General features: G+C 45.0%; 2 protein-coding genes across 2 annotated transcripts; both read left to right on the top strand.

Annotated features, from left to right (window-relative positions):
* Window positions 1–241: 241 nt before the first annotated feature.
* On the top strand, window positions 242–3,883 carry LOC125552060 (phosphoinositide phospholipase C 2-like). Its single transcript, XM_048715524.2, has 9 exons — window positions 242–748; window positions 1,389–1,585; window positions 1,712–1,847; window positions 1,922–2,173; window positions 2,258–2,481; window positions 2,622–2,739; window positions 2,955–3,107; window positions 3,185–3,271; window positions 3,420–3,883. The coding sequence occupies exons 1-9, from the start codon at window positions 305–307 to the stop codon at window positions 3,708–3,710; spliced, it is 1,902 nt and encodes a 633-aa protein (XP_048571481.2). The 5' UTR covers window positions 242–304; the 3' UTR covers window positions 3,711–3,883.
* A 58-nt stretch (window positions 3,884–3,941) lies between these two features.
* On the top strand, window positions 3,942–5,106 carry LOC125552061 (Rhodanese/Cell cycle control phosphatase superfamily protein). The gene is made up of 2 exons (XM_048715525.2): window positions 3,942–4,527; window positions 4,649–5,106. The coding sequence occupies exons 1-2, from the start codon at window positions 4,088–4,090 to the stop codon at window positions 4,839–4,841; spliced, it is 633 nt and encodes a 210-aa protein (XP_048571482.1). The 5' UTR covers window positions 3,942–4,087; the 3' UTR covers window positions 4,842–5,106.
* Window positions 5,107–9,966: the final 4,860 nt, after the last annotated feature.

The following is a 9,966-nucleotide window of genomic DNA, read 5'->3' as shown; positions in this document are numbered from 1 at the left end:
TTTTGGCGACTTAAAAAATAAGCCGCCTCCTCCCTAGCTTTTGTCATAAGCCCCCTCCCTTATTTATTGGGGCTTCTAATCTAGTTATGGGATTACTAATCTAGAAGACTTCATGAATTTTGGGAGCGGCTTATTTTTTAAGCTGGGGAGAAGCAGCTTATTTTTTAAGCCGCCCAAAAGAACTGGCCCTTAACCGCTCCTCCTCCTGGAAGTTACAAACTCGCCTCCGCGTCTCCCGTCCTCCCCCTCACACCGCCCCCCATCGCCCCTCAAAACTCGCAATGCGGGAACGAGAAATCCCAAAATGGAGAGGGAAATTTCTCCTGAGGCGCCTCCCACACGCACACGTCTCCTCCCCCGGGGACCAAACGAGGAGAGAAAACCGGGCGATCCAGGGGGACCGGGCGCCGAGGCTGAGGCGGCGGAGATGGGGACGTACAAGTGCTGCATCTTCTTCACGCGCAGGTTCGCGCCGCCCGACGCGACCACGCCGGAGGATGTGCGCACGCTCTTCTCCCGCTTCTCCGGCGGCACGCCGTACATGGGCGTCGACGAGCTCCGCCGATACCTAGCCGCCACCGGGGAGCTCGACGGCGACGGCGGAATGGACGCGGCGGAGCGGATCGTGGACCGGTTCCTCCAGGGCCGCAGCCGCACCCCGCGATTCGGAAGGCCGGCCCTCACCGTCGACGACTTCCACAACTTTCTCTTCTCCGAGGACCTCAACCCGCCCATCCGTCAGTCAAAGGTAGCAATCAGCATCCTGCGCAGGTTACACGACGAGGTGAATTGGTGGCATTTACGGCCTTACTGATCATCACAGTTTAGAAGGGGACTTGTGCTTGGCAAACTGCTTCGTGGTGAACATGTTATTTGAATATTACCAGCCATTGTCGCTATCACAGGATCATGTGACTATGTCTTGGTATTTCTCGAACCGTAATGCAGATTGCTCTTTTGTAGTTGGATGTGGCAGCCACACTGGTGCCAAATACTACTTAGATGCTGCATTAAGTTATTTATCATAACTGCTACAAAACTTAAAGACATACAAACTCTTTGTGGGATGTGAAGGCATTAGGCATTGCCTTGCCTAAGTGTTCGAATGTAGTGTCATTATCATGGTGCATCATGCTCAGCAAGCTGATGGTTGATATATGGAATTACACATACACTTTAGTATAAAGTATAACTAAATCTCTACAAAGCTCTGATGACTAGCTGTATCTGAATGTTCCGTTGGCCATTATCTGCTTTATTTATTTAAGTTTTGGTGTCAACTATCTGCTGTGGATTAGCATGACAAGCTCCGCTTTGAATTTTGATGTAACTTAGAGTGTGGTATTTGGTTTGAGATGTCCGTTGACTGTAAATCTCATGGTTGCCAGGTCCATCATGACATGAATGCACCTTTGTCCCACTACTTCATATACACCGGACACAACTCATATCTTACTGGCAATCAACTTAGCAGTGATTGTAGTGATGCTCCCATAATCAAGGCACTGCAAATAGGTGTTCGTGTAATTGAATTAGACATGTGGCCAAATTCTTCTAAAGATGACATAGATATTCTCCATGGAAGGTACATATGACAAATCCTTCCTTCAAGAAGCTTTCTACAACATTTATTTGTTGCAAGATAACTGTACTGCAAATACAAAGTGCATTCCATATGCTGACTTCATTCTAATTCTTTGACTCTTTGTAGGACACTTACTGCCCCAGTGTCACTTTTGAAATGTTTGACATCCATCAAAGAATATGCCTTTGTCGCATCTCCCTACCCTGTTATTATAACATTAGAAGATCACCTTACATCTGATCTTCAGGCAAAAGTAGCTAAGGTACTGTATTTTCTTTATATAATTTATATCTTGTCTGGATGATTCTCTCGAATGTAGTTCTGAATTCTATTTAGATGGTCCTTGAAGTATTTGGAGATATCCTGTACTATCCTGAATCAAAACATCTTCAAGAATTTCCTTCACCGGAAGCACTAAAGGGGCGTGTAATCCTCTCAACAAAGCCCCCAAAGGAGTACCTTGAAGCAAAGGGTGGTACTATGAAAGATAGAGACATTGAGCCAAAGTTTAGCAAAGGAGAAAATGAAGAATCAGCATGGGGTATAGAAGTCCCCGATATTCAGGATGAGTTGCAAGATGCCAACAAAGTAATTGGTTCAAAGTTAAGCAAAACGTTTCTACCTTTTTTTTCGTACATCATCTTTACGTCGAGATTTACTAATCACCATCAGGACGATATGTCATACCCCGAAAGAGGTGTAGATGAAGATGATGAACAGATAGTGCGCAAGAATGCACCACTGGAGTATAAACACCTTATTACTATTAAAGCAGGAAAGCCGAAGGGTTCTCTTGTTGACGCCTTGAAGAGTGACCCGGAGAAAGTTAGGCGCCTCAGTTTGAGTGAGCAAGAACTTGCAAAAGTGGCAGCATGTCATGGTCCGAAGATAGTGAGGTTCGTTTAGTAAATTTATTAAATTGACCAGGAAACAATGTAGGGACACAGTCATATCATTCCCTTTTCTGTGAATCAAAACTGTTAGGATCCACTTCTCTTTGTCTTACTGAAGTTTTCATCCTGTTTGTTACAAGCAGCTTTACACAAAGAAATCTACTGAGAATATACCCAAAGGGGACCCGCTTCAATTCATCCAACTACAACCCATTTCTTGGCTGGGTGCATGGTGCTCAAATGGTGGCGTTCAATATGCAGGTGCAGTTGTGATTTTAGCAAGATATTATATTGTGTTTGGATACCTACTGTTTACAGATCTCCAGTTACAGGATGTGAATTGCCTTGATTAGTTGCGTTATGGTGCATGTTTTTTTTTGGTTGACAATTTATCTCTGCTACTGGTTGTGCTATGTTCGTTATCCATGCGCTCTTCAGTTGTTGCTAACATAAGGCCTGCCATTTTATTTTTGCAGGGGTACGGCAGAGCCCTTTGGTTAATGAATGGATTTTACAAAGCCAATGGAGGCTGTGGCTATGTGAAGAAACCAGATTTCTTAATGCAAACTTGTCCGGATGGAAAGGTTTTCGATCCGACAGCAGACTTACCTGTAAAGAAAACACTGAAGGTGCATAATGCATTCCTTCCTTTCCTTTTTCGTTTCTGAAATTCAGAAACGGGTTTCACATGCCTACTGGTTCTCAGGTCAAAGTGTACATGGGCGATGGTTGGCAGCAGGATTTTAAGCAGACACATTTCGATTCATATTCCCCTCCAGATTTTTATGCAAAGGTATTGCCAGAATCACTGTGTTTCATCATCAAAATGATAAGTAGAATCCAAAAAGAAGTGCCAGAAACATTGGAAATCAGCGTGCAATGTATACAAGTGAACGCCAACTGAAGCAAGAACTGAAATTTGAATGCCGCCCAACGAGCAGGTGGGCATAGCCGGAGTTCCGTCGGACTCGGTGATGAGGAAGACTAGAGTCGTGGAGGATAGCTGGGTCCCGATGTGGGAAGATGGGTTCACCTTCCCGCTGACCGTGCCGGAGATCGCTCTGCTGCGTGTGGAGGTGCACGAGTACGATGTGAACGAGGACGACTTCGGCGGGCAGACCGTCCTTCCTGTGTCGGAGCTGTGGCCGGGGATCCGCACCGTGCCGCTCTTCGACCACAAGGGGATGAAGTTCAAGAGCGTGAAGCTTCTCATGAGCTTCGAGTTTGTCTAGTCACCTCTTGGCCGGCAGACTAGGAGTGCGTGTGTTGCATTGCACATGTGTTGTAGTGTATCATGCGTGTCATATGATAGCTAGCTGGAGTAGATTAGATTGATTTGTCGCAGATGTAAGACCTTTTGGCGGCTGGTAGAACCGTGAAAAAACTTTTGAGTTGCTTCCCGTCACCGCCTGATCTGTTAGGAGTGATCGTGCGATCAGGAATGTAAGAGGCCCGCTGTGTCGACGGTGCTGATTGAACCTAAGAAAATCATAGTGGATAAGAGACCTGGAAACGTATCCTTCCATGGTTCCCTGGCAATGGCAAGGGGACGACGAGCCAATCGCCAGAGCACGGAGCTGAAGAAACTAAGCACGAGCGGGCGGAATCCATGGCCATGGGTGCTGCGGCGACCGCGGCCGCCTGCTTCTCCTCTGCATCCTCGGGCGTGTCTCGCTCTCGCATCAGGGCGCAGGCGACGTCGTGGGCAGGAGGGGCGGAGGAGCTGGTGCGGTCGGGCGCGGTGAAAGCCCTCCGGCCGAGGGACGCAGTGGAGGTCATGGGCTCAGAGGGGTTCCAGCTGCTGGATGTCCGGCCGGCCTGGGAGCACGACCGCGCCGCCGTTCGGGGGTCCGTGCACGTGCCGCTGTTCATGGCCGACGACGACATGGGCCCAGTGACGCTGCTCAAGAAGTGGGTCCACCTGGGCTACATCGGGCTCTGGACCGGGCAGTCCTTCACCAAGATGAACGACCGCTTCCTCGACGACGTCGCCGCCGCCGTCGCCGGGAAGGACGCCAAGCTGCTCGTCGCATGCGGCGAAGGCCTCAGGTAATTAGTAGACTATATATACTTTGCTGCGGTGACAAACGGATGATTAAGTGGCATGCCTGTACTGTCCACGTTGACTGATGTGGATAAAGCTTTTGGCTGGGCTGTTAATCAATTCAAGGTCGCTGATTGCGGTGAGGATGCTGCACGACGACGGGTACAAGAACGTGGCATGGCTCGCCGGGGGTTTTAGCAAGTCCGTTGACGGTGACTTCGCCGAGCTGGAGGGGGAGAGCAAGCTCCGGTACGCCACCATCGGGGGAGTATCCTACATCTTCCTTCAGATCTTGCTGCTGCTACGGGTGGTGCAGTGAAAATCGAACGGAATGCAATGGTGGTATGGAATGGCGCGCCCTCTGCTCCAAGTTAGCCTCTCAATCCAGTTCTGCTCTCGGCCTTTTGATTTGCTTAATTTTGCTTCAGCCAAGTGTTGTATGGTAGATCGAACGATAGTTACAAAGTAATTCAGATTCAGCCGCGCTCCCCTTTGTCAACATCTTGTACTACATAGCCCTTCTTGGTAGCTGCATGTAGTAGTTTTTTTAAAATGATCTAATAAAACCATGTTTCATATTTAAAGCCGGTTGACCTCTGTGCTTCTCTCTCTCATGGCACAGAGCCCCCTTTCGCCTCGGTCCACAGAAAAAAAATGTATGACTTGTGCCGACAGTTCATGGAAGAAAGAACTCACAAAACTAAGATAGTTAACTAATAGTACTACTAACTAATACATATATATAAATTGTCAAAAAAAAACTAGTCCTAATATATAGAAATAGATATCTAGAAATAGAAATGAACTAATATATAGATAATCGAAATTGAGAACTAATACTAATATATAGATATTGATATCTTGAAATAGAAACGAACTAATATATAGATAATCAAAATTGAAAAGGACTATCTTTTCCGTATACTTTCCCCGTTCAATTGCTACATAAAAGTTCACTGCAGGCACCTCAAACATAATAAAAATTACATATAGATTCCCATAGCACCGAATGACCACTACCATCGCCAGAATGAGCTGATGACGCGTCGCAATTGCCGCTTCCCTGTCGGGACTGGTTTGACTTTGTCTATGACAGCCATGAAGTCTTTGTGCATGTGCCCCTAAGAACCAACACCGTGGAGCGGTAGCCCTTGTTGAAGAATAGATCTGAATCACCTGACACCAAATCTCGCCCCACGATGAGAAACCCTAATTTCACCGTCCCAAGGAGAGGTCATGAATCTACGTTGGAACTCCATCCAGTATGTCCAAACGGACAAACTCAATGAAGATCGAAGCCCGGAAGACAAACTCGAAGAAGAAATGCCTTCATCCTCTTGAGAGCCACACTTGTGAGCATCAGCATCTCCAGGATTACGGCAAGCCCCAGGCCACCTTCTAGCACTATAGCTACAGGCAATGAAGGAATCCATCTTCACACCCCATGCTGCCTAGGGCCTGTCTCCACCGCTGCTTGTGAAGATTAAGAACCCTAACCTAAACTACTAACTGGAGCGGAGGTGTCGGGATTGTCCTCCACAACATCGGCCGCCGAAGAGAAATGCAGAGGGGAGGTGAATCAATGAGCTCATCAGCGAAGTTTTGAGGGGGGAGTCTGCCTTGGCCGCTAAGGGATAGGGGAAGAAACCCTAGTAGTAGTAGTTCTTCTGACGAATCCATGAGCTATTTTTTCAAATCCGCCAACATTTTTTCAAATCCATGAACATTTTTTGAATCCACTAATATTCTTCAAATTTGTGTTTTTTTTACAAATTGACAAAAAATAAGCAGTTTTTTTTCTGAGACAAAGATGAGCAGCTATAGAAAAAATCTGCGAAAGAAATAGCGTTTGAGTAGAGACGAGTGAACGGGCGAGCGAGGACAAAGGGCTTATTGGGCTGCCACCATGCATTGCGCCCTGTGCGTCGTAGGAGCCAATAACCCTTCATAGGAGCGCGAACGAAGAGCTTATTGGGCGCTTAACATCGGATTAGGAGATCTTTCGTAGGAGAGCTCCCAACCAGGAGTCCCTAATCAATGATGTTGGCCGCCGGTTCCCGATCCCGGCACTCACGCGGGCACGATCATGGGCCGGCCTAGATCGCTTGATCATCCTGGCCAGTTCGCCCCCACCCCCACTTGTTTGCTTGATCGTTTTTGCACTGGTCGCGGTTGAACAGTTGATTGGTCAATTCCATAAAGAAAATGGAAAAAATTGCAATTTTTTTTAAAAAAATTGTGAAATCAAAATTGTTCATGGATTTTGGAAAAATTTCACAAACATCAAAAGGTTGACAAATTTGAAAAGAAGTTCATCGAAAAAAAGTCATCAAATTCGGAAAAAATCACAATTTTGAAAAAAAATCAACAAATTTGGAAAAAGTTCATCAATTTTGGAAAAAATTATCGATTTTCAAAAAGTTCATTAAAAATACAAAAAATCAACGGAAAAGGGAAAAAGTTCATCGATGTGAAGAAAAAAGTTCATCGATTTTCAAAAATTATTACCAAAAATAAAAAAATCATCGGTTTGATTTTTTTAAGAATTTGAACAGTTTTCATGAATTAAGGAAGAAGAATTAAAAAAACAAAAAATGACAAAGGGAAAAAGGAAAAATAAAAGAACAATGAAAGAGACATGAAAAAAGTTGTACCTTATCAGATCCTCCTAAGTCGCTGTGTGGTTAGCGCAGCCTCCCTTGAAGCGGGAGGTCACCGGTTCAATTCCCTCGACGGGCGTCCTTTTTTTGCGTTTTCCAAATCAGATAAGCAGATGGGGTTGGGCCGACCTAGCGCGGAGGAGTGTAGGCGCCCGTTTGCAAAATGTATACAAACGGATGCCTGAAGTGCCAAATAGGATCTGCCTTCCCAATCGGGAGAGGCCCTCGTAAGCGCCTTAAGCGCCAACTTACTATGTGATGCAAGCGGGCTTTGGCCCAACTTCACTCTAGCTGCTCGCTTCGCCCGGTCTCGCTCGGCCCATTCATTTTTTTTCGTTTATTGTGTTGTTGGTCATGTAGACAAAAAACCGGCTGGTTTTATAATACTGTTGAAAAAGTGTGAAATCAAAAAAGAATTGGAGCATTGAAAAGTTCATCGATTGGTGAAAAGTTCATGAATTTGGAGAAAAGATTGAGAGTTTGAAAAGGTCATAAAAATATGAAAAAGTTTACAAAGATATAAAAAATGCGCATTTGAGAAAAAGTTCATGAATTTGAAAAAATATCATGAATTTGATCTTTTCATGAATTCAAAATTTCAGCAATTTGATTTTTTTGTAGTGAAATTTGCAAAAATTCACGAAATTTGAATATATGTTCATGCATTTCAAAAATTTCTTGACATTTGATAAAAGTTCTTGAAAACTGAAAAAAGTTCATTTATTTTTCCTAAATAAGTTCACAAACTTGAAAAAAATTCATCGATTTTGAAAAAAACCCCAGAAAATTTCATGAAATTTGAAAATAAGTTCATGAATTTCATAAAATTTATTTTTTAAGAAAAATGTTCATGACTATTGATAGAAGTTCATGAAAAATGGGAAAAAGTTCACAAATCTTGAAAAAAATCAGGAATTAGTAAAAGTTCATTGATTTTGGAAAAAAAATCATAAAATTGAGAAAAGTGTATTGATTTTGAATACTTAAAAACTGAAATGAGTTTCTGTATTTTAAAAACATTCGTACAATTAAAAATTGACGGATTCGGTAAAAAAATGTGAATTTAAGAAAAAAGTTCATATATTGAAAAGAAGTAGAAAATAAAAAAGTAATACAAAAAGTAGCCTAAGGAAAAGAATGCGAGTCTTTTCCAATTGGCTATTGAGGGTTGTACTGAATTTGCAAGGTTGGGTGTTCGAATTTCTCGCCCGCACCCATTTTTTGAAGGTTAAGGAAAACGAAATGGCCCAAGCCTAGGATGGAAGGTGAGTGTTCGTCGGCTTGTACAATAGGCAATAACCGGTGGGCGACCTATGTCTTGCTCGACTCGGTGAAGGCGTGAGCGACATAGGCCAGCCCATGCGCGTGGGAAGCCAGAGCCTTGTTTTTTTTGTCCTTTCTCATGTTTTTTTTCCTTATTTTGATTTCGTTTATAATTCCAAATATTCTAAGAAATATAATACAAAAACACTTTACATAAAACATAGAAAAAATATTGACCAAGCATTTGAAAAATATTAAAATGTATAAAAAAATGTGTGTGAATACTTTGATCATATATCTAAAAATGTTCAATGTGTACTGAAAAAAGTTAGCATGTGTTCAACCAAGAAGAACCCAATGAAATTGACAAGAACATGAAGAAACCCAATAAAAACAAAAACAAAACTAAGAAAATGAAAAACCAAATAAACCAATTCAAATGAATGGAAACTGAGAAACCTTGAGAAAGAAACAAAGAAAACCAATGAAAACCAAGAAAGAAATGAGAGACCAAAAGAATGACGCCCTCAAGAAAAGAACGACACAGGAGTGTCGCCATCATCTGATCAACTAATCAACTAATCAAAGGTTTTCCCCGGAGGTAGCAGGAGAAGTTGGAAGCTTCACCTTGATGATGCCTTCTTAAAGGAAACGATGCCAAGGGCGTCACCATCACCGGCTCCGGCCACCGGCCGAAGACCAGGTTTTCACCTGGATCTATCCTAACAACATCCACCAACAACCTGTGCACCGTCCAGACCGCCTTCAAAGCCTCAGCGCCACCGTGAGAGCCCTGGCACATCGACCACTGCCTGTGTGTGTGCCACCACTGGAGCATGGGAGGAGAGCCGCCACCCCACCTAGCCAAACCTTGAGAGCCCTCGAGAGGAACTCCGCGCGCTCGTCACCGTCTCTGATCCGAACCAATCCGGAGCGAAAGCCACCAGATGGCCGGCACAGATTCACTTTGGACAAGGACAACACCACGCCATGCCGCCGCGGGAAATCAAGCTTCACCCGCCACCACCTTCCAGTGCCGCAGCCCCAGGATCCAGGTCAAACGTCGCCGCCGCCGAACTATGCGTGCGTGATGTCGCAAGGACGCAACCGCCGTAAGCCTCCGCCATCGTGCCGCCGAGTCCCACGCCCGCGCGACGCCGCTGCCAGGACAGGCCGCCCCGCATCAGCCATTCCCGAGCAGTAGAGAAAAGGGGCCCCACCGCCGGCCATCGTGAGGGGATTTGCCCCGGCGGCTCCGGCCGGCAGTGAGGGTGGGGAGGGGAGGGAGGTGCGCGCCGCCGCCCAAGTCGGCTGCGGGGGCTCATATGCGATCTGGGAGGAGGTAAAAGGAACTTGTATACACGTCCACAACCAATCTTATCCAGTGTTGATTTTAGCCGTATATTTTCTGAAAAACCAAATGCGGACAAGTAGGATGTAATTTGGCAACAATGACCGTGCCAACGGATGAGCTATCTTGGGTTTTCATCGCATCGATGCTATGAATGCTATTTTTGTTTG

Source organism: Triticum urartu, chromosome 4A, assembly GCF_056163025.1.
Source record: "Triticum urartu cultivar PI428250 chromosome 4A, HENAU_Tu73, whole genome shotgun sequence".
NCBI classification, from domain to species: domain Eukaryota; kingdom Viridiplantae; phylum Streptophyta; class Magnoliopsida; order Poales; family Poaceae; genus Triticum; species Triticum urartu.
Note: the sequence above shows the minus strand (reverse complement) of the source record. Positions and strands in the feature narration are given on the sequence as shown.